The sequence below is a fragment of the Haematobia irritans genome, chromosome 1, assembly GCF_050003625.1.
Source record: "Haematobia irritans isolate KBUSLIRL chromosome 1, ASM5000362v1, whole genome shotgun sequence".
Classification (NCBI taxonomy): Eukaryota; Metazoa; Arthropoda; class Insecta; order Diptera; family Muscidae; genus Haematobia; species Haematobia irritans.
The window spans coordinates 23,504,887-23,529,989 of record NC_134397.1 but is presented as its reverse complement, the minus strand read 5'-3'; the positions used below and the strand labels follow the sequence as shown (position 1 = coordinate 23,529,989).

Sequence of the window (25,103 nt, the reverse complement as noted above, 5' to 3'; positions counted from 1 at the left end):
TACAATAAAATCGATTTTATATTTTATGGTCTAATGACTGAATACTTTAATGAAATTGGATTAAGGTTGCAATAAAACAATAAAGAAATCGAAGAAGTAAAAGAATATATTTGTAGGACTTCAAAGCTGTGTAAATACACACAGCTGTGATTCCCACACACAAAAAAAAAATTCTGATTCAATCACGTAATTAATTGATCCAATTAATTTTTTAATTGAAATGTCTTCAATTGCAGAAATGATGATATCAATTAAAAAATTAATTGAATTTCAATTAAAAAATTAATTAATTCTATTAATTTTTGTGATTGATTTTTGTTTAAATTAAAAAGATTTTTGAATCAATTAAATTTTTAATTGAATATTTTTTAAAACACATTTAAAATTTTAATTGGAAAAATTTTCTTGGAATTTTTTCTGTGCAGTAACTATTTCGGAAAGTTTAAATATTGTCTTATGTATAAAAGAAATTGTTCCATACAGCCTTGCCACAATAGTATAAAATAATATAGCAATTTTTTGTTAGAAATATTTACCAAACAAGCGCAATTATTTTAAGGCTTTTTATGAAGCTTTAGTGGTTAACATGGAGAAATAATATTCTCTCAAAAAAGAAAAAAAACTCGAAATTTTCAAAGTTTTTTAAGCGTCCTCAAAAACTACGTCTGCTTGTAATTTTTATTTTATATGAATATTGTGGATATTACTGAATAAAACATGGAATAATCTATATCATCCTGATTTCCTTGCAATTAGAGTGATCAAAAAACCGTTTTTTTCGAAAGTCGGTTTTCTCTCGATTCTAAAAAAGCGGATCATTTTTCAAAACCGGTGGGCGGTGTTTTAAAAATTAAATAACCGGTCCCACCGGGGTTTTCCCATAAGTAGCAAAAATAAATTAATGAAAAATACTTCAATGTTTTAATGTAAAAATCAAATCCCTTGGCTGTAATTGCGGTAAATATACTGTAGATAAACATTAAAATGTTGGATTTTTTTATTTTTTGGTTCCATTTGCTTTTTGTAAATATTTCTGAAATGTTATATTACGAGAAAGACGGTTAAAATCGACAACTAAAAATTTTCTTGTACATACTGCATTTGGCTTTCGAAGAATCATTTTGTTGTTTTTCAAAATATTCACAAACAGAGCTTATTTTCTACAGCAAGGTACTTCAAATTAAGTCGAATAATAATAACGTAAGAAATGTCATAGATTTTTTTGACAAAATATACGCTTATAATTGAACGAGCACGATTTGCTTATATTTCATTGAAATATCTCTGGGATTTCTTTAGAAAACCAACGTATTTTATAGGACATCTTGGACGAATACTATATTGGAAGTGCGCAGAATATACTTTCGGGATGTTTTCTCATTTCAGTTTACATAAAAAAAAAACCGAAAACCGGTTTTTATAATATTAAAAACACCAGTTCTACCGGTCCACCGAAAATGGGATTTTATTCGAAACCGACAATCGGTACAAAAGGAAAAACCCGTCCACCGGTTTTGATCACTCTATTTGTAATGCACTGAAAAAAACATACCCGGTTCCAAAGATGTTGTCTTTACACTAATGATTTTTGCATTGATTCCGAGCCAAAGAGGCGGAGATTCAAGTAAGGATACATTTAAAACAAAATTCCCTCTTAAATTTTAATTTTGCGTACTTGATTCTAGGAAACAAATTTTAATTAATTCGTTTTTTCATCTTTTTTTCTTAATGTCCTGAATTTTCAAATTCAGACTCTACTTAAAGTAGAAATTTTGCTATGCTTCAAGTAAAAAACGTTGTACAAAAAGACAATAATTTTAAAGACGATTTCATAAATTTTGAAACAAGACAAAATGAGCATTGAAAAGATTATCAACTTTTGGATAATGAAAACAAAAACTTTATGGCACAGAAAATGAAACAAGACAAAACGACTTCATTGAAATGCTTATCGATTTTTGGACAATGAAAACAAAAACTTTATATCACAGGAATGCGTCTTCTAAGCCAAGCAAATTTAGCATTCGTATTTTGAAGTCATGGAATTTTTGGCCACGTGATAATATTTTTTTTCGGTGAAATACGTAGGAAAGAAGAGTAATCGAAGTATACCTTTGTATCACAGAAAAAAAAATTGAAAAAACAATTTTTCCAATTAAAGGCTTAATTGAGTTTTAAAAAATTTTCAATTAAATATTTAATTGATTCAAAATTTTTCTTAATTGAAACAAAAATCAATCTCAACAAGTATATACGGCCGCAAGTTCGGCCAGGCCGAATTATCGAATTACTTGGGTTGCGGTAACACTTGCCGATGGCAAGGTATCTTAAAATTTCTTAACACCGTCTTTTAAATTGTAAGTTAGTCCATACGGGGTATATATTAACCCTAGCTTAGACACCAATGTTTTTCTACATTATCTGCCACTACTTACTTATGTAAATATTTTGTTTCCTTTGTTATTTTTAACTTCATAACCGCTTTTTTAGGTTTGTTATGCCTTCTGATATTCGCTACAGAAAAAATATTGTTGTTTTTGAACATTATCTGTTCGACATTTTTGAAATCGGTTCAGAGTTAGTTATAGCTCCCATATATATCTTTCGCCCGATATACACCCATATTACCACAGACGCCAAAGTTTTGCTCCGATCTACGAAATTTTGCACAGAGAGTAGAATTAATATTCTTACTATGCTTGCCAAATTTGGTTGAAATCGGTTCAGATTTAGATATAGCTCCCACATTTATATTTTTCGCCCGATTTATACAAATATGGCCACAGAAGCTTAAATTTTACTCCGATTTACGTGAAATTTTTCACAGGGTGTAGACTTAACATTCTTACTATGCATGCCAAATTTGGTTTAAATCGGTTCAGATTTAGATATAGCTCCCATGTATATTTTTAGTCAGATTTATACACATATGACCACAGAAGGCAAATTTTACTCCGATTTCCATGAGAATGAAGTGGGGGAATATCATATGGAAAACGATGGTGAACTATTTGAATTAGACTGGCAGCAATTTTTGGTTAGTAAAAACGGATTTAAATTGGATAAAAATCCTCAATGGACTGAAAACATGAAATTTTTCGTTAATCTTGTTTTGACGGCTCTAAACCAGTTACAAAAAACAAATTGGGCATTGTAGACAAATTATCGGTGAAACTATACATTCGTTGGCTATTTCTTTTATGCCTGATGTAGGTGATAGAGGATATTCAAAAGTAAAAACCGATTGGTATATATGCTACCATGGTGAGAAAAAAGGAAGCGTCCTACAAGGCGAAAATGTTGGCAATGCAAAAAACCAGTCTGTGTGGAACACAGCTGGGTGCAAACCAAATGCTACAGTTGCCCAAAATATATATATATTTTAAGTTTTTATTTCCTCTTCTTTTATTTGTATTATTTTCATATGAAAAAATTCAAAACAAATCAACTAAAAGTATCTTAAACCACAATATTTACATTTGTAAATAGTGGCAGATTTTGAAGAAAAATACAAAAATGTATTGAAAATTTGCTATATTGCAAAAAATATCGTTAAATTTATACATATTACGAAAGAGCACGAAAAATTAGCCACTGAGTCCAAATTTCATAAAAAATTGGATAAATATTGCTGAAATGGCAAGAGTGTCAAAAATGAAATATTTACATTTGTATATAGTGCCAAAGCTAGGGTTAGAAAAAACCTATTAAATACGTATATAATTCAGTTTGACAATTTTTTTATAGAAATAAAATTTTGACAAAATTTTCAATAGATATAAAATTTTGACAAAATTTTCTACAGTAATAATATTTTGAGAAAATTTTCTATAGTAATAAAATTTTGACAAAATGTTCTATAGAAATAAAATTTTGGTAGATTATTTTTGGTGATATGGACCAACTTTTGTGTGATTGGCGATCGGATTATTTATAACTATAGACCGATATGGACCGATTTACCAAATTTCAACCAAATGGGATGAATTTTGCTCCTCAAAGAGGTTCCGAAGGTCAAATCTGGGGATCGATTTATATGAAGGCTATATATAATTGTGGACCGATATGGACAATTTTTGCATGGTTTTTGCATGGTTGTTAGAGACCATATACTAACACCATGTACCAAATTTCAACTGGATCGGATGAATTTTGCTCCTCCAAGAGGCTCCGGAGGTCAAATGGGTTTATATGGGGGCTACATATAATTATGGACCGATATGGTCCAATTTTTGCATGGTAGTTAGATACCATATACTAACACCACGTACCAAATTTCAACCGGATCGGATGAACTTTGATCCTCTAAGAGGCTCCGGAGACCAAGTCTGGGGATCGGTTTATATGGGGGCTACACGTAAACGTAGTCCGATATGGTCCAAGTTTCAAGTCGATAGCTTCAACTACAAACGGCAACCATGGCTCTTTTATATCAAAGTAATGTTTGAAATAAGTCTGACACTTTGCTTAAATTTTATTGAAACCTTGTAATCTCATAAAAACAATCTCGGCGACTATTCATTTTTAAAGGATAGACAAATCTATAATCCAATTACGGGAAAAATTGGAAAAGTTGGATATGGACTTTTAGATTCATTGAAAAAGCATTTGACTTTATATAAAATATTACGCAACCTAAATTATGGAACACGCAATTTACACAATCCCAGCAAAAAATGTTGGAAGTTCTTCCAAAGGCACAACTTTAAAAGCACTTCAAGACGATGCACTCCCAATGATGTTCTTTATTTTAACTACCCAGGAAGTTTTTTTAATTCAATTTTTTATAACTTGGGTTTTTCATATTTTTAATGGGTAATTTTAACTTTTTTTGCTTCAAATGGGGTAAAAACAGAGTAAGAATTCATAAAATGGTACAAATCATTTAAATTTTGTAGACAAAAATGCTAAATCCAATTTGAAAAAATTGTGAATTTTTGAAAATATTTGAGGTGAAACGTTTCCGACAAGCGTTAGAATCCATTAAAAATTATTAAAATTATTTATTTGACAAAATATCACAGATTTTTTTAATTTACATCCAAAACATTGAATTCGACTGATACCTAAGAAGTGATGCAAATTCAGTGCAACGGCTGTTGAAATGGAGGACTTCCGTTCTATGACAAGCTCATGTTAAATTCATCGCTTCTGCGTCAAGTTTGCACCACTTCCGGATCCAAAAAGAACACTTTCATTACTTTTTTGGCGACGCCTTTTTTGCTGGGATGTTACGGACGATTTTTTTTTAATAAAAAAATTTTAATATTAAAGGAAAGTTTCCAAATTCAAAAGCCAGCCGAAACGCCCAATTTGAACTACTATAATAGAATAAAATTGAAACGTATGGTCATAAATACTTATGAGCGCTTCTTAGTTTTTTTTTCATAAAATTTAGTACACGAACCTTTGAATTGTGCATCCATCAGTTAACGTCGAATGTCTTTAAACTAATACAAATTTTCCTTAAAGTAAATAAATATATTTTTGAGTTAAATAAATAATCTTCAAATTTACTAAAGTATTGCATATTTGGATTGAAGATAAATATGCTTATTTAAAAAAAAAAAGTAAATAAGATAATGTTTTCACTTCTGGATATCCGTTTTTATTAAAAAATAGCAAAAAAGTAATACAAATTCGATAAATGAGATCTGTATCCTCATTTTAATTTTTTGCAACTAGATTTGAAACTATATAGCTTTCTAACAAATTTCTTTATTAAAAGTAATTGCATTTTTAGCTCGGAATCATTTCCGAAATCCTAAGGAAGTTAAGCTTAGTTGGATCTAAGTAAACTTTTGTTTTTTAGTGCAATTACAATCCCCACTCAGAATGAAATTTTTTTTTTTCATTAAAATTAAATAAAAAATAAAATTACCAAAAAAAATTAATAAATATTAAAACACTATCTTAGAAGGATATCGGGTATAATATCTAATCTATTCCTATGTTGTAGAGTTCAAAAATCCAAAAATGCCTCACTTTTACTAAATCCTACTGCCTCTATTTGCAATGTGTTCTGTTATTTCTTTTACATTCTATAGATGTATACTTCCTCTCCCTAATATCCTCCGCGCCTAACAAATTGCTTGCAGATTTAATGAATACCGCATTACCAAATTTTCAAAAAATGTTCAATACTTCACAATCCCTAGTTGGTTTATATAGATAAGAGAAAAATTTCGCTTTCTTAAATAACTACAATTTTCATTTCCTAATTAATACGTTTTTAAAGGTTTTTTACCGTCCCCCGACCATTACCATTTATGGTCATTAACTTCATAATTTTAGAAAGTTCTACAACATCCTCCACTCCTGTTGTTTTTTGTTTGGAAATATGTTTAATGTAAGAGTAAGGTTTTTCTCTTCAACGTTTAATAAAAAAATTACTTGATTAATTCCGACTTTTCATGTTAATGCTAATGACTTCACATTGAAATGGCCACAGAAATTCACAAAACGGGAGGAACTTCATAACCAAAACGAAAGAAAAAAAACAGAACATCAGTGCAAAAAATGCCAAAAATTTTAAAACAATGATTCATTGCTGTTATAAGTAAGGCATTAATGCTTACAAAACATGCAACAATTGTATGTGGATGCAACATTGAACTAACAGACTGAAGCAATGGTGCGAGCACCCTTTTGTCATTGCTGGTAGCCAAGGCAGATTCATAATGGCCAAACGTCATGGCAACATTTAGGGATGTCATTTGAGATAGGATAATAATATAAAAAAATAATAAAAGTAAATAATGTGCATTTTTTTTTTTGGTTTATGTCCCAAGAAAGACTGGAAACGCTATTTACTAGATTAAATAAAAAGTTCCTTGAAATCGATTTAATTATTTATTTAAATTTCTACTATATAAATATTTTACTAAAATGAAAAATCTCCAAATGTATTTTCTATTATATTTAATTATTTATTTTGAATTTCTATTTTTTTAAAAGTCTTTTTTGTAAAATTTCTTCATGGACCTCCCTATTTGTACAAGCTATGAGAACCAGCGATCGTTTTTTTTTTTTTGACCCCCAAAAATATTAAAACCCAAGAAAGATCTTCACATTGACCAAGGCCCGGCCCTAACTAAAAGAAATTATAATTTTTTCTTGTGTCATTAAGTGGAATATACTTTTATATTTTTATTTAAAATAACTGATATGAAAAGATCTCAAGCAAGGATCTTAAAATATTTTTACTTTGTTATGCATCAGCTTCTTTCGGGTGCATGCACGGGGAATATTGTCGAATGTTTGGCAATGCTAAGATAGATCTGAGGCGTACCGTTAACCATACCTGTAATCAACATTACCTTTTTTCCTTTCCATGCAATTTACCTTTTTCCACCTTACACCATCGTTGAACATTGAGCTTTTACCAAATTATTGTGGTCGGTCGTCAGTATTTCGTTGTTGATTTTTAACATCATGTGTTAAGTCTTTGTTTGGAATTATCATTTAGATGGATGGAAAAAACACAGTGGTTACAAAATGGTTATGACAGACACATTATTAAATAGATGAACATTTAATAAAAAAGAAACATTTCATTTTTTACCCTACTGAAATTTAAAAAAAAAAAGTTTGTTTTCTTATATATCGTCGAAATTTTATTTCTTAAAAAATTTTAGCAAATTTTATTTCTATGGAAAATTTCGTCGAAATTTAACTTCTTTAGAAAAATTTGTTAACATTTTTTTCTATAATTTTTTTTTAATAAAACAGAATTGTTGAAAATTTCGTCGAAATTTTATTTCTATAGGAAATTTCGCTAAATTTCATTTCTATAGGAAATTTCGTCAAAATTTTATTTCTATAGGAAATTTCGTCGAAATTTTATTTCTATAGTAAATTTTGTCTAAATTTTATTTCTATAAAAATTTCGTCGAAATTTTATTTCTATAGGAAATTTCGTCGAAACTTGAAATTTTATTTCTTTATACAATTTCGTCGAAATTTTATTTCTATAGAAAATTTCGTCGAAATTTTATTTCTATAGAAAATTTCATCGAAATTTTATTTCTATAGAAAATTTCATTGAAATTTTATTTCTATAGAAAATTTCATTGAAATTTTATTTCCATAGGAAATTTCGTCGAAATCTTATTTCTATAGAAAATTTCGTCGAAATTTTATTACTCTGGAAAATTTCGTCGAAATTTTATTTCTATAGATAATTTCGTCGAATTTTTTTTTTATTATTTATTTCTATAGGAAATTTCGTCGAAACTTTAATTCTATAGAAAATTTCGTCGAAATTTTATTTCTGTGGAAAATTTCGTCGAAATTTTATTTTTATAAAGGTTTTGGCAAAAGTTAATTTCTATAGAAAATTTCGTCGAAATTTTATATCTATAAGAAGTTTTGGCAAAAGTTAATTTCTATAGAAAATTTCGTCGAAATGTTATATCTATAGATAGTTTCGTCGAAATTTTATTTCTATAGAAAATTTCGTCGAAATTTTATTTCTATAGAAAAATTCGTCGAAATTTTATTACTATAGAAAATTTCGTCCAAAGTTTATTTCTATAGAAAATGTCGTCGAAATTTTATTTCTATAGAAAATTTCGTTCAAATTTTATTTCTATAGAAAATTTCGTCCAAATTTTATTTCTATAAAAAATGTCGTCCAAATTTTATTGCTATAGAAAATTTCATTGAAATTTTATTTCTATAGATAATTTCGTCGAAATTTTATTTCTGTGGAAAATTTCGTCGAAATTTTATTTCTATAGGAAATTTCGTCGAAATTTGATTTCTATAGAAAATTTCGTCGAGATTTTATTTCTGTAGAAAATTTCGTCGAAATTTTGTTTCTATAGGAATTTTCGTCGTCGAAATTTCATTTCTATAGAAATTTTATTTCTATAGGAAATTTCGCCGCAATTTTATTTTTACAGAAAATTACTTCGAAATTTTATTTCTATAAAAAGTTTTGGCAAAAGTTAATTTCTATAAAAAATTGCGTCGAAATTTTATTTCTATAAGAGGTTTTGTTAAAACCTAATTTCTATATAAAATTTCGTCGAAATTTTATATCTATACATAATTTCGTCAAAATTTTATGTCTATAGAAAAATTTTGTCCAAATTTTATTTCTATAGGAAATTTCGTCGAAATTTTATTTCTATAGAAAATTTCATTGAAATTTTATTTCCATAGAAAATTTTATTTCTATAGAAAATTACTTCGAAATTTTATGTCTATAAAAAGTTTTGGCAAAAGTTAGTTTCTATAGAAAATTTCGTCGAAATTTTATTTCTACAGGAAGTTTCGTCGAAATTTTATTTCTATAGAAAATTTCATTGAAATTTTATTTCTATAGAAAATTTCGTCGAAATTTTATATGTATAGAAAATTTCATTGAAATTTTATTTCTATAGAAAATTTCGTCGAAATTTTATTTCTATAGAAAATTTCATTGATATTATATTGCTATAGAAAAATTGAAATTTTATTTCTATAGAAAATTTCGTCGAAATTTTATTTCTATAGAAAATTTCGTCGAAATTTTGTTTCTATAGAAAATTTCGTCGAAACTTTATTTCTATAGAACTTTATTTTTATAGAAAAATTCGTCGAATTTTTTTTTCTTTAGAAAAATTTGTTAAAATTTATTTTGTATAGAAAATTTCGTCAAAATTTTATTTCTATAGAAAGTTTTGGCAAAATTTAATTTCTATAGAAAATTTCGCCAAAATTTTATTTCTTTAGAAAAATTTGTTAAAATGTATTTCTATGGAAAATTTCGTCGAAATTTTATATCTGTAGAAAATTTCGTTGAAATTTTATTTTTGTAGAAAATTTCGTCGAAATTTTATTTCTATAGAAAATTTTATTGAAATTCTATTGCTATAGAAAATTTCGTCAAAATTTTATTTCTATAGGAAATTTCGTCGAAATTGTATTTCTAACATATAGAAAATTTCGTAGACATTTTATTTCTATAGGAAATTTCGTCAAAATTTTATTTTTGTAGAAAATTTCGTCGAAATTTTATTTTTATAGAAAAATTTGTTAAAATTTATTTTCTATAGAAAATTTCGTCAAAATTTTATTTCTATAGAAAGTTTTGGCAAAATTTTATTTCTATAGAAAATTTCGTCGAAATTTATTTTCTCTAGAAAAATTTGTTAAAATTTTTTTTTCAATAGAAACTTTCCTCGAAATTTGATTTCTATAGAAAATTTCATCGAAATTTTATATCTATAGAAAATTTCATCGAAATTGTATTACTATAGAAAATTTCGTCGAAATTTTATTTCTATAGGAAATTTCGTCGAAATTTTATTTCTATAGAAAATTTCGTCGAAATTTTGTTTCTATAGAAAGTTTTGGCAAAATTTAATTTCTATAGGAAATTTCTTCGAAATTTTATATCTATAGAAAATTTCATCGAAATTTTATTTCTATAGAAAATTTCGTCGATATTTTATTTCTATAGAAAATTTCATTGAAATTTTATTTCTATAGATAATTTCGTCGAAATTTTATTTCTGTAGAAAATTTCGTCGAAATTTTATTCTATAGGAAATTTTGTCGAAATTTTATTTCTATAGGAAATTTCGTCGAAATTTTATTTCTATAGGAAATTTCGTCGAAACTTTATTTCTATAGAAAATTTCATTGAAATTGTATTGCTATAGAAAATTTCGTCGAAATTTAATTTCTATAGAAAATTTCGTCGAAATTTTATTTCTATAGGAAATTCGTCGAAATTTTATTTCTATAGAAAATTACGTCGACATTTTATTTGTATAGGAAATTTCGTCGAAATTTTATTTCTATAGAAAATTTCGTCGAAATTTTATTACTATACGAAATTTCGTCGAAATTTTATTTCTATAGAAAATTTCGTCGAATTTTTTTTTCTATAGAAAATTTCGTCAAAATTTTATTTTTGTAGAAAATTTCGTCGAAATTTTATTTCTATAGAAAATTTTATTGAAATTGTATTGCTATAGAAAATTTCGTCGAAATTTTATTTCTAACATATAGAAAATTTCGTCGACATTTTATTGCTATAGGAAATTTCGTCGAAATTTTATTTTTATAGAAAATTTCGTCGAAATTTTATTTCTATAGAAAAATTTGTTAAAATTTATTTTCTATGGACAATTTGTTAAAATTTATTTTCTATAGAAAATTTCGTCAAAATTTTGTTTCTATAGAAAGTTTTGGCAAAATTTTATTTCTATAGAAAATTTCGTCGAAATTTATTTTCTTTAGAAAAAATTGTTAAAATTTATTTTCAATAAAAACTTTCGTCGAAATTTTGTTTCCATAGAAAATTTTGTCAAAATTTTTTTTTAAAATATCGTCTAAATTTAATTTCTTTAGAAAAATTTGTTAAAATTTATTTTCTATAGAAATTTTTTAGAAATTCTATTTCAATAAAAATTTTTTTGGAAAATTTAATTGAAATAGTATTGCTATAGAAATATTATCGAAATATTATTTCTATAGAAGATTTCGTCGAAATTTTATTTGTATAGAAAATTTTCGTCGAAATTTTATTTGTATAGATAATTTCGTCGAAATTTTATTTGTATAGAAAATTTCGTCTTAATTCTATGCTATAGAAAATTTCAACCTTTTTGAATTAACCACTGTATGATTGCAAAATGTAATTCCCTTTTCGTTGCAATATTTCATTGTACAAATGCCAAAAATGACCACCAAATATGATGTAAAAATATGTGCTTTGGTCCTTCGTCATAAGCATTTACTGGCATAATTCAGTAATTTGGTGTTTGTTGTACTACAGCTGACTTCATCATTCTGCCATTCACTCGTCATGGTGTAAGCACCAGAGTTTTTGCTCAAAACTCTTGTGCTTGCCCTTTAACTTTCTTTACAGGGACCCTATAATTATTACAAGAAAGTACGCGTGTCGTTCGCATCCTTAACAACAGGTATGATCATGGTTGCCGCAAATACAGGAACAGTTATGACTACTCTTAGCATTTGCCTATCGTAGCCATCATCTTAAGCTATGCAATTATGGCATTGCTAATTTTCCATGGTTTAATAAACTTAGTTATTCACTCATCCTTAATATAAAAAGGCGTCCTTAGTTTACCTTTCTATTTCGCATATGAACTTCATACACGCTATCATTGAAATTTCCACTATTTAATTTCTTTAAATTAATGCACCCTTTGTTTCTTTTTCGAATTGTCAAATTATGGGTTTTCCCAAAAATTATCGAATTTCTTAATTTTCCATTAACCATCACGCAATTGTGGTTAATAGAGCATAAAGTTATTTTGGTGTTTTTTTTTGTGTTTTTGTAAATTTAGTTTCATTGTTGTTCGTTAATTTTTGGGAATTTAATTTTATAGATAAAAATTAAGGTAAATAATATGACTGTAAACTTGAATAAAAAATATAGAATGAATAAAAAGGAGAGTTTTTTCTTAAGTCTTTTGATTCCTTCGAAAACTTCCATTAGTTTACAATTTTAGACTTGAAAGATTTAATGCTTCGTAAAGGAACAGAGTTTAGGTCTTAAGTCTTTTGTTTTTGTTTTAAGAACTTCAAAATGGTGAACATTTTGGATTAGATTTTTTTTTTATAAAATAAATTCATGTTTTTTCAAGCTCGAGGTCTTAAAAAAACATGAATTTATTATTCTAACAAAGGTCGACCAAAAATCAAATAAAAAGCTAATAAAATAAGAATATATTTATTTAGGCTTTAAATATTTTATTTTCTTAAGGGATTTCCAATAGTTTAAAATTTCGGAAGAACTGAATAGCTTGATTTGGGGTCATACACCCGAAAGGGCGTCCGTCCACTAGTCATAGGCTTTAAATCAAATTAAAAGCAAAAACAGCTTACTGTGATAAAACTTGAAAAAGTTGTCATCATCTATCATGGTTTTCCATAGATTTTTTTTTAATGTTATCAAGAGAAAAATATAAAGCAAACTATCTTTCAACATTTTCACAATAGATTCGCATATTGTTAATGCAATGACAGTGACAAGTTGATTCACAAACAAGCCCAGCGGCAGTGGCTGTTTACACTAACAAGCGATACCATAGCATGTTTGTGTCTTAAGTCTTTTGTTTTGCCTACAAACATCCTCAACAACTGCTAATACAACTGGAATAGCTATCATTATTTTTGTGGAGATGTCTTTTTCATCACATTGCCTAGGATATATATCACATAAATTATCACTATAAAGGCCATCAATAAATGACTATTAAAATCATAGTTAACGCCTAATCAATTAGCACCCAATACCTGTTACTACTGCTGTATAATCCCCAAAAGACAATATAAACAAGTTTTCTTTTAGCTTGTGCTCAGAGTTTTCCTGGCGATACGATTACCCATAGTTAAATACAAAATGGAGCAATTGAGATCTTGGTAGGGAAAATGAGTCTAGGAGCATTTCAAGTCAACCTACAATCTTTTAATAAAGTAACATGGTTAGCACTTCTAAGTCTGGGGCTTGGAAACGAAACACATTTCTGACTATAGTCATCGAGTTAACTTGTTAGCCATGGTGAAGCAACACAATGCGTTATAAAAAACACAACTAGAAAAACCATGCAAATATAAATGAAGTTCTTAAAGCGTCTTGGGAAAAACGCCAAGAGTCATTTCTAGACAATTGCCTACTGAAGTCGATCTACTGATGAGGACAGAAAAAAAATCAAACCAATACTAATTGTAAAGAACTCAGAAAGAGGAAAAGGGAAGTACAATGCCAGGGGGGAGGGGTTTACAAATAGTGCAACAAAGACAAACTCGACAATATTATGTAAACTGGAGTATTTACAAACCAGTTAAGACATCACCATCGCCATCGGCCTTAGACTTCACAGCTCTTGCTGCCGTCTTAGGTGTTTTAGAATTCTCTCTTCGCTTCCATCTGCCACATCATCGATTACTTGGTTAACACCTTCTATTCTACAAATAGAAGAATGAAAAAACAAACTCATTTTCTATGCTTCTATGGTTAATAGTCTCAAGTCTTATGCATATACATGGAAAACTTATACAACTATGGGAACGAACATCTTTAAGTAGACTATGCTAATTAACATACGATAGTTTTAGTTAAGTTTAAGTCCATATATCAACATTATTTTTGTATTGTAACAAAAAATGTTGGACGTTGAGGTGGAGTGTATAGAGAGTAAGGGATTGACGCTTTATTTGTTCAAGCTATTAACATCCTTTCATTTTCAAAGCATGCTCCATTCGTGTCATTGGTATTAAGACATAATTATTAAGACATCATAATATTGGTAAGGGCCTATCGATCTTAGGCGACAACTTAACTAGCTTCTCTTGTAAATGCTCTACTTTGAAAAACTATGGTAGTGGCAATTGTCATGGGTGTACGTGTGTTTGGTTGTTTTTCATATTAGCTTTATTAACTAACAATTTTTTCTTAGATGTTTGTTTAGCTTTTGTTCTGAAAATGGTATGTCTTTAAAGGCTCTAAATGACTAGCATATATGTAGCCATTTCACGACAGATATGTAACCTTGTCCATAAATAAAATACCCGCTTGCACAAATTCTTCCGGTGTTTCAAAAATGCCAAATTGCATTAAATATTGGCCAATGAAGGGCCGATAAGACCGATTTAAAGTCCGATTTTTAAAAGCAAAAAATACCAGAGGGTAAAAATCGAAGAATCGAGGAATCGAAGATGATTAGGGGATGGAAGTGAATGCATACATGTTAGAACCAAAAGTAGATGTCATCGTTTGACTACCCAATTATGGTATAGTTCTGCAAGCGATAGTGATTGTAGGGAAATCAACCGACTTTTTAGAATTTAGAAATTCTGCCTTAAAATTCTTCTCTTTCTAAACATGAAAAGCCGAAAGTCGACATTTTAAAATTCGAAAAGTTGATTTTTCCAAATTTGGAAAAATTCGATGTTTTTTGTTATCATTACCAACCCTCTTCCTTAGTCTATAAAGTACTTCAACATAATACAGAGAAGCTTTCTTAAATATTTGTGGAATGTCTCATATATCATTGCCTATTACGAAATTGTCTTGATTACGTTAAAGCTGCTATAGTCACCATTGTTAAGAATCATATAGAACTCCGCGCAATCGAGTAACTTACGTTTCTGGGCATACAAATTTACACTACAATTTGTCTTTGTAATTTACATATACCTGTGAATTTTGGTTTTATTTATTTCCCAATCGAAATTATTATTCCGTTTTAACATTTGAGTAAAATAATCAGTCTACTTTAAATTTGAAAAGAGGTTTTTGAAGAGATTTTATTATACCCTCCACATTGTCATTCCGTTTGTAACACATCGAAATATTGCTCTAAGACCCCATAAAGTATATATATTCTGGGTCGTGGTGAAATTCTGAGTCTATCTGAGCATGTCCGTCCGATCCGGCTGAAATTTGGTACATGGTGTTAGTATATGGTCTCTAACAACCATGCACAAATTGGTTCACATCGGTCCATAATTATATATAGCCCCCATATAAACCAATCCCCCGATTTGGCTTGCAGAGCCTCTAAGAGAAACAAATTTCATCCGATCCGGCTGAAATTTGGTACATGATGTTTGTTGGAGTTTAATACCAATATTTCATAAAATTGTTGAATTTCCCTATATTGAATTAGTCTGTTCTAAAAATTAACGTATGTCAAATGAGTTCATCACAGTTGTAATATTAAGTAAATGAATTGTGTAAATATCGTAAATGAAGGAACAATTAGAATTGAAAATATGAAATGAAGTAATAAAATTAGAGTTGTACTTACCGCCGAATTATATGCGTGTTCTTACTCATCCTTCTTTTTGCCGTAAACCGTCCGCACACCCCGTAAAATAATAAAACAAAAAACTTAATTATATAAATTAAAACTAAAGATACTCTCACCTTAAACTCAGGGTGAACATTTTGGTGCCGAAACCCGGGATACGCGTCGGTAGTGTTTGTTAAGTTATTACAATCACATAATTGCAAAGTTACTGCAAATTAAAACCAAAAGACAAAAAGAAGAACATTGAACACTTAACATATCCAAATTATTGGAAATATAAAAATAAATTTGGTGTCATATAAGTGTCCAAATGCCCCGTCGCTGCAATTGTCGACTTTGTAGGAGCAAACACAATCAGGAGAGTGATTCTGATTCACAGGTAAAAGCGTTGTAATAATCTGTGTGATCCTAACCTGTAAATTACTCAGGTTCAGAGAATTTGCAAATTATTCAAATTTCTTGTAATTGTTTACACTTCACACAAATTATCACGTTACGCTTTATTACTTCTTTCACATATCATATTTGAGAACCGCTTTGGCAATAATTATTCGCGGCATAAAACTTAATTATCAAGTTTGTATTTACTTGTTATTTACCACGTATCACTTTTTTTGTGGCCATTTCACATAGTTGCCATAGTTCACTTTCATAAATTTTGATTTAACGAATACACAACTTTACCATAAATTATTCCGCACTTCAGCATTTAAATAATTTTATTAAATATTATTTCCAATTTGCTTCGTCCACTCCTTGGTTTGGTTTGTTTACTTTGACATACTCAGGAGTGGGTACTCGAGTAGTCGGTAACTGTATTATCGACTATTGTTCAAATAAGTTTAAACGTACCTTAGACTACACGATTGCATTGAAGTCGATAATATTATCAGATTCAAATCAAAGTTCATAAACAATATATTCAAATAATTACTTAATAAAGCAATCGAGGGGCAAATATTGGTGCTGTCGTATAAATAAATAGAAAAGTGCGTGATTAGTAAATTCGAAATATAATCTATAGCCTACCATAACTAACAAATAGATATAATTGTGTAGAGGGTTTTTCTTCTTTGTTGTGACGATTAACCTTAATTTATAATGGCTGGTGGTAAAAAGCATCAGGGTACGCCCGAGTCAGAATTAGCTAATATAAAGCAACAAAAAGACAAAATTATGGAGAATATCGAAAGAATAAAAACTTCTTTTCGCCAAAAGAAAATTTCATTCAATACTATTGAATTAGAATGTCGCTTAGATATTCTAAACAAGTATATCGACGATGCAATGAGACTTCAGTCCGAATTAGATTCTTTAGACCCTGGAAATGAAGACCGAGCTGAACTCGAGGATCTATGTGTGAGCACAAAATCCCTATTCTTAGCTATGTTGGCTAAGAATAGGAGAAATAGTATTCCTGAAACTTCTTTCAGTGCTCCACAACATCAGTCTCGCTTGCCCAACATGAGACTCCCCAAATTTAGTGGAAGGTACTCCGAATACAAAAATTTCATAGGTCTATTCGAGAATTTAGTGCACGCGGACCCGACTTTGACAGATATCGAAAAGTTCAATCATCTGATATCATGCTTATCTGATGAAGCTCTTGGTACTGTCAAAGCATTTCAGATTTCGGAAGAGAACTACCCCAAAGCATTGGCTAGTTTGAAGAAGGTGTACGATAATGAGTGCTTAATCTTTTCCGACAATATTGCTAGACTTTTCGATTTACCTGAAATAACAAAGCCTTCCGCTTCTGCATTGCGCAGTTTGATTGATACGGTGTCCGCTGTATATGATTCACTACTGTCTATTGGCGATGACAAGAAAATTACCAACGCCATACTAATTCATCTTGTTATGTCAAAGGTCGATTCGGTTACTAAGTCTAAATGGGAGGAACAATTAGATTTCGAAAAACTCCCATTATGGGCTGATTGTGAGGCTGCTTTGAATAAAAGGTACCAGCATATTGCAGCTGAGGAATCTGCGGGTACAAGATCTAAGCCTTCGAAGCCTAAATTTGATAATCAGTCTAAGAGAAGTTGCAGGTCATCACTGACATGCTCTAGGCAAAAGCAGTCTCCTGAGAAATGTTTGTTCTGTAGATCGACCCAACATGATATAACGAATTGTTCGTCTTTCACTACAGTACCAGTTCTACAAAGATTTGAGTTTGTCAAGGCTATTCCCGCTTGTATTAATTGCTTAAGAAAAGGTCACACTGTAGCCAAATGCAACTCTGGATTGAAGTGTAGAGTGTGCAATAGCTCACACCACCAATTATTGCATAGATATGCATCTGATATGCACGATAGTGGCGTTCACCATGACCAGCCGACGACCTCAAACGCTTCAGTCAATCATTCAGCTTCGAATGATTGCGTTATTCTGGCAACCGCATTGGTTCGTGTTCGAAGTAGGTCGGGGGAGCATATCTTTGCTAGGGCTCTGTTAGATTCCGGTTCTCAAACGAATTTGATAACCGAGGACCTGGTTCAAAGGCTTAAGGTCAAACGATGCAGTGGAAGATTGAATTTGACGGGCATTTCGGAGTTAACTTCTTCTTCGAGGAATTGTGTTCAATTGTCTGTAATGTCGAGACTCAATTCAACTCAGTTTTCATCGAAATTCTGGGTGTTGAAATCCATTACGAGTATTCAGCCCGACAGTAAAATATCCATTACAGATTGGAATATTCCGGAGAATATTGAACTAGCAGATCCTAGTTTCAATGAGCCTCGAAGAATAGATTTATTGATTGGGGCTGAAGTATTTTTCGACCTGCTATGTATTGGTCAAATCCGATCTAATCCGAGCCTACCGATTTTGCAAAAAACTTCTCTTGGCTGGGTCGTAGCTGGTAAATACGACGAGTCAAAGGGCTCCTGTTCGGCCGTATGTCAATTCAGTAGTTCCATTGAGAACGGGGAAGTGGTTGATGATATTGTGAGAAAATTTTGGCAGCTAGAAGAACTTCCAAATCTGCCTGTTAAGATTTTGTCCGAAGAGCAGCAAAATTGTGAAACACATTTTCTGAGAAACATTCGACGTTTACCGTCAGGACGCTTTCAGGTTTCCTTGCCGTTTAAAGGGGATATCGCAGAGTTAGGATTGTCCTTCGAAACGGCTAAAAGACGGTTTCTTGCTCTGGAGAGAAAGCTCTCACGTGATGAAACGTCTAAAGAGATGTACAATGCTTTCATGGAAGAATATCTGCGCTTGGGACACATGGAACCTACCGATAATACTGTTCCGAAGTTCTTTCATTATTTCATTCCTCACCAGTGTGTGTTTCGACCACAAAGCTCAACCACGAAATTGCGCGTCGTATTTGACGCATCAAGCAAAACTTCTACAAACATATCTCTTAATGACATATTAATGGTTGGTCCGACTATCCAGGAAGAATTGTATTCTACGTTGCTTCGATTCCGAATGCATAAATATGTTCTGACGGCAGACATTGAGAAAATGTATCGTCAAGTTTTAATTGATGAGAAACAGAGGGATGTTCAGCTAATCCTATGGAGGAAGAACGCCAGTGACCCTTTGCAAATTTTCAGATTGAATACGGTCACATACGGTACATCTTCTGCCCCGTTTTTGGCAATACGTTGTCTAACCTATTTGAGCGATTTATATAAGGAGATGTATCCCATTGGAGCTGACGTTATTCGTCAGGATTTTTACGTGGATGACTTGCTGACAGGTGCCACTGATTTAAATGGCCTACTGGAAATTCGAGACCAGGTGAGCACCATACTCAGTTCAGCAGGATTTAACCTGACGAAGTGGCTTTCCAACCATCCTGAGATTAATGGAGCAAGTTGCACTGAAAAACTTTTACATTCTGAGTCCGAAACTGCTCGCGCTCTAGGAATCAATTGGGCTCCTAAAAGAGATGTTTTCAAATTCAGTATTGAAGGGGATTTCCAGGATATGAAAGCCACAAAGAGACACATTTTGTCCGTTTCTTCAAGGTTATTCGACCCCCTCGGTCTATTGTGCCCAACAATAACTAAAGTCAAGATATTATTGCAGGAACTTTGGGTTAATAAACTAGACTGGGATGAATCGATTCCCATGCGTCTTCATTCGGTATGGGAAGATTTCAAATGTAATATTTCGAAGTTAAATACGATTGAGATCCCCAGATTTTTGAATACCTCGGATTCTGGTGAAATTCAAATTCATGGGTTTTCAGACGCGTCAATGCGAGCTTACGGATGCTGTTTCTACGTTCGGGTCGTAGACGCCCATGGGGTTCATTGTCGATTATTGACAGCCAAATCTAGAGTAGCGCCTCTGAAAACAATGTCTCTGCCAAGATTGGAACTTTCAGCAGCCCATCTTATGTCGAAAATATGGGTCAGAATTAAGCCTTTGATAAAATTTCACATTGATAATGTATATTTCTGGTCCGATTCGGAAATAACACTCTACTGGTTAAGAACACATCCGTCAGCTTTAGCCACATTTGTGTCGAATCGAGTGGCTGAGACCCAAGAGTGGTCGGATAAAGCTGTTTGGCGGCATGTACCAACCAGACAAAATCCGGCCGACATAGTATCGAGAGGATGCAATATTGACGAACTTAAAGCTTCAATGTGGTTTACAGGACCCAAGTTCTTGCTAGATGATTCATCTAAGTGGCCAGTCAATCAACACTTTGATTTAACTGAGGAACAAAAATTATTGGAAGCTAGGAAATCCAAAGTTCTGGTCACTACGCACAACAAAGTTAGTAAAGAGCGTTGCGACGATATACTTTTGGAACTCGTGGTCAATCATTCGTCCTATAAGAGGCTTTTGAGAGTGGTAGCATACATTTTCCGTTTCATAGATCGGTCTAGAAGGCGCAAAGTTCCGAAGACCCTATGTCTTACGGCTCAAGAATTAACCTGGGCATTTTTTAAACTGGTCGAAGCTGTGCAGATGTGCAGCTTTTCGGAAGAGATCTCTAATATAAAGAAATCTCGTTGTCTTCAACCAAGTTTGCAAAAGCTAACTCCTTTCATTCACGATTTCTCGGAAAGCAATCGAAGGTTTTCTTTGCTCAGAGTTGGAGGCAGGCTGCTAAATGCCCCATTGCCGTATCATACGAAGTTTCCATTATTACTCCCAAAGAAACATCATTTTGTTTCATTGTACTTGCGAAATCTCCACCTTGACAACTGCCATGCTGGCACAAAGGCACTAGTCGCGTTGTCTCGTGAGAGAGTTTGGCTGATCAATGCTCGAGAGGAGTGCAGTAGGGTGGTTCGGAACTGTGTACATTGCTATCGTTATAAGCCAAAGCTGATGACTCAAATTATGGGAAACTTACCCACTGATAGAGTGAGATCTGTACGCCCATTTCTCATAGCAGGCGTAGACTTTTGTGGTCCCGTAGATGTAACTCTGAAGATTCGCGGGAGGCCACCTACTAAAATGTATATTGCCATTTTCGTCTGTTTTACGTCAAAAGCGGTTCACATCGAACTAGTGTCTGATTTGTCATCTGATTCTTTTATTCTTTGTTTTAAAAGGTTTGTCGCGAGGCGTGGGCTCCCCAGCAAGATTTACTGCGACAATGCGACGAACTTCGTAGGCGCCAGCAGGAGCCTCAAGGACCTTCAAGAAGCATTTCTCGCAAATCGAGGAACCGTGGAAGAGTATGCGGCCGCGTTGAACGTGCAGTTCAACTTCATACCTCCGAGGGCGCCACACTTCGGGGGTCTTTGGGAAGCTGCAGTCAAGCAAGCGAAGTATCTGCTCCTACGAATTGTCAGCAAAGCGCTGTTAACGCAAGAAGAGATGGCAACGATGCTTACAGAGGTAGAAGCCGTGCTCAACAGTCGTCCAATAGCGCCTTTGTCTCAAGACCCGAACGACGGAGAGGCACTGACACCGGGACACTTGCTAATCGGAACTGGTCTGCGTTCGCTGCCGCCCGAATCCGTCGACGAAGACAACGTCAACAAGCTGAGGTTTTGCAAGCGTTGGCGGATGCTCTCCGCTCTCAAGCAGGCGTTTTGGCGGGCTTGGTCCAGGGACTACATTCTGGAGCTTCAAGCCAAGGGCAAATGGAATCGACCACAACCCAACCTAGAGGTCGGTCGCCTGGTTCTCATTCACGAAGACAATCTACCGCCTCAAGAATGGCTAATCGGCAGAGTCATCAACGTGATCCAAGGCAACGACGGAAAAGTAAGAGTAGCAGAAGTCACCACAAAGACAGGCATATATAAGAGACCAATTTCGAAATTGGCGCCATTACCAATTCATTGAAGACCTTCGGTCCTTCAAAGGGGCCGGTATGTTGGAGTTTAATACCAATATTTCATAAAATTGTTGAATTTCCCTATATTGAATTAGTCTGTTCTAAAAATTAACGTATGTCAAATGAGTTCATCACAGTTGTAATATTAAGTAAATGAATTGTGTAAATATCGTAAATGAAGGAACAATTAGAATTGAAAATATGAAATGAAGTAATAAAATTAGAGTTGTACTTACCGCCGAATTATATGCGTGTTCTTACTCATCCTTCTTTTTGCCGTAAACCGTCCGCACACCCCGTAAAATAATAAAACAAAAAACTTAATTATATAAATTAAAACTAAAGATACTCTCACCTTAAACTCAGGGTGAACAATGTTAGTATATGGTCTCTAATGACCATGCAAAAATTGGTCCATATCGGCCCATAATTATATATAGCCCCCATATAAACCGATCACCAGATTTGACCTCCGGAGCCTCTTGGAAGACCAAAATTCATCTGATTCAGTTGAAATTTGGTACGTGATGTTAATATATGGCCTCAAACACCCATGCAAAAATTGGTCGATATCGGCCCATAATTATATATAGGCCCCATATAAACCGATCCCCAGATTAGACCTCCGGAGCACCTTGGAAGAGCAAAATTCTTCCCATTCGGTTGAAATTTGGTTCGTGAGGTTAGTATATGGTATCCAACAACCATGGAGGAATTGGTTCCTATCAGTCCATAGGTTCGGTTAGGTGGCAGCCCGATGTATCAGGCTCACTTAGACTATTCAGTCCATTGTGATACCACATTGGTGAACTTCTCTCTTATCACTGAGTGCTGCCCGATTCCATGTTAAGCTCAATGACAAGGGACCTCCTTTTTATAGCCGAGTCCGAACGGCGTTCCACATTGCAGTGAAACCACTTAGAGAAGCTTTGAAACCCTCAGAAATGTCACCAGCATTACTGAGGTGGGATAATCCACCGCTGAAAAACTTTTTGGTTTGGAGCACCTTGGAAGAGCAAAATTCTTCCCATTCGGTTGAAATTTGGTTCGTGATGTTAGTATATGGTATCCAACAACCATGGAGGAATTGGTTCCTATCAGTCCATAATTATATATATATATATATATATATCCCATATAAACCGATCGCCAGATTTGACCTCCGGTGCCTTTTGGAGAAGCAAAATTCATCCGATCTGGTTGAAATTTGGTACGTGGTGGTAGTATATGATATTTAACAAGCATGCCAAAAGTGATCCGTATCAGTCCATAATCATTTATAGCCCCCATATAAAGCGATCCCGAGATTTGGTTTTGGAGCCTCTTGGAAGATCAAATTTCATCCGAGTGAGTTGAAATTTGTGGATGACAGTCTTTCGTAGAACTTTCTACGCAATCCATGGTGGAGGGTACATAAGATTCGACCTGTCCGAACTTACGGCCGCATATACTTGTTTTTTTTCATTTCATTTGATTTTGAATGCTGATATTTATTTCCCAATTCTAAGAGGAATCTATGATTGTGTCAATATTCCATGTCCTTTAATTGAGAGTGATTAATCGCTTTTCAAAAAGTCGTATGGGATCACGGTTGCCACACGAGCCAAAAATAATGTACCAAAATTTGGAGAAAATTTTACCAGAAAACTAACAAACAAATCTTATTTTGCTAAATCTTATTTCTATTGCAAATTTTGCCAACATTTTATTTTTATAGTAAATTTTGTCAAAATTTTATTTCTATAGAAAATTTGGTCAAAATTTTATTTCTATAGAAAATTTTGTCAAAATTTTATCTCTATAGAAAATTTTGTCAAAATTTTATTTCTATAGGAAGTTTTTTCAAAATTTTATTTCTGTAGAAAATTTTGTCAACATTTTATTTCTATAGAAAATTCTGTCAAAATTTTATTTCTATAGAAATTTTTGTCAAAATTTCATTTCTATAGAAAATTTTGTCTAAATTTTATTTCTATAGAAAATTTTGTCAGAAATGTATTTCTATAGAAAATTTTATCAACATTTTATTTCTATAGAAAATTTTGTCAAAATTTTATTTTTATAGAAAATTTTGTCAAAATTTTTTTTCTATAGAAAATTTTGTCAACATTTTATTTCTATAGAAAATTTTGTTAAAATTTTATTTCTATAGAAATTGTTGTCAAAATTTTATTTCTATAGAAAGTTTTGTCAAAATTTTATTTCTATAGAAAATTTTGTCAGCATTTTATTTCTATAGAAAATTTTGTTAAAATTTTATTTCTATAGAAAAGTTTGTCAAAATTTTATTTCTATAGAAATAAAATTTTGTCAAAATTTTGTCAAAATTTGATTTCTATAGAAAAATTTGTCAAAATGTTATTTCTATTGAAAAAATTTTCAAAATTTTATTTCTATACAAAATTTTGTCAAAATTTTATTTCTATTGAAAAAATTTTCAAAATTTTATTTCTATAAAAAAATTTGTCAACATTTTATTTCTATAGAAAATTTTGTAAAATTTTTTTTATAGAAAATTTTGTCAAAATTTTATTTCTATAGAAAATTTCGTCAAAATTTTATCTCTATAGAAAATTGTGTGAAAATTTTATTTCTATAGAAAATTTTGTCAAAATTTTATTTCTATAGAAAATTTTGTCAAAATTTTATTTCTATAGAAAATTTTGTCAAAATTTTATTTCTATAGAAAATTTTGTCAAAATTTTATTTCTATTGAAAAAATTTTCAAAATTTTATTTCTATACAAAATTTTGTCAAAATTTTATTTCTATACAAAATTTTGTCAAAATTTTATTTCTATACAAAATTTTGTCAAAATTTTATTTCTATAGAAAATTTTGTCAAAATTTTATTTCTATAGAAAATTTTGTCAAAAGTTTATTTCTATAGAAAATTTTGTCAAAATTTTATTTCTATAGAAAATTTTGTCAAATTTTAGTTCTATAGAAAATTTTGTCTAAATTTTATTTCTATAGAAAATTTTTTTCTACTGGTAGAAAAACAGACAGCGGAGAAAATCCTTGAAAACGGTTCTGACGAAGTCAACCGAAATATCGGAA

The 25,103-nt window shown here is 31.4% G+C and overlaps 1 protein-coding gene across 1 annotated transcript; it reads left to right on the top strand.

The window, feature by feature from the left end:
* The first annotated feature begins 15,584 nt into the window (after positions 1 to 15,584).
* On the top strand, positions 15,585 to 22,287 carry LOC142237859 (uncharacterized). The gene is made up of 2 exons (XM_075309311.1): positions 15,585 to 16,158; positions 21,311 to 22,287. Exons 1-2 carry the CDS (start codon positions 16,090 to 16,092, stop codon positions 22,010 to 22,012), a joined length of 771 nt encoding a protein of 256 aa, XP_075165426.1. The 5' UTR covers positions 15,585 to 16,089; the 3' UTR covers positions 22,013 to 22,287.
* The last annotated feature ends 2,816 nt before the right edge of the window (positions 22,288 to 25,103 follow it).

Bases quoted from the DNA above. Each gene is read 5' to 3' on its own strand.
- LOC142237859 (XM_075309311.1), top strand. From the start codon at position 16,090: ATGCCCCGTCGCTGCAATTGTCGACTTTGTAGGAGCAAACACAATCAG. The intron at 16,159-21,310 runs GTAAAAGCGTTG...TTGTTTTAAAAG, and splicing joins AGAGTGATTCTGATTCACAG to GTTTGTCGCGAGGCGTGGGC.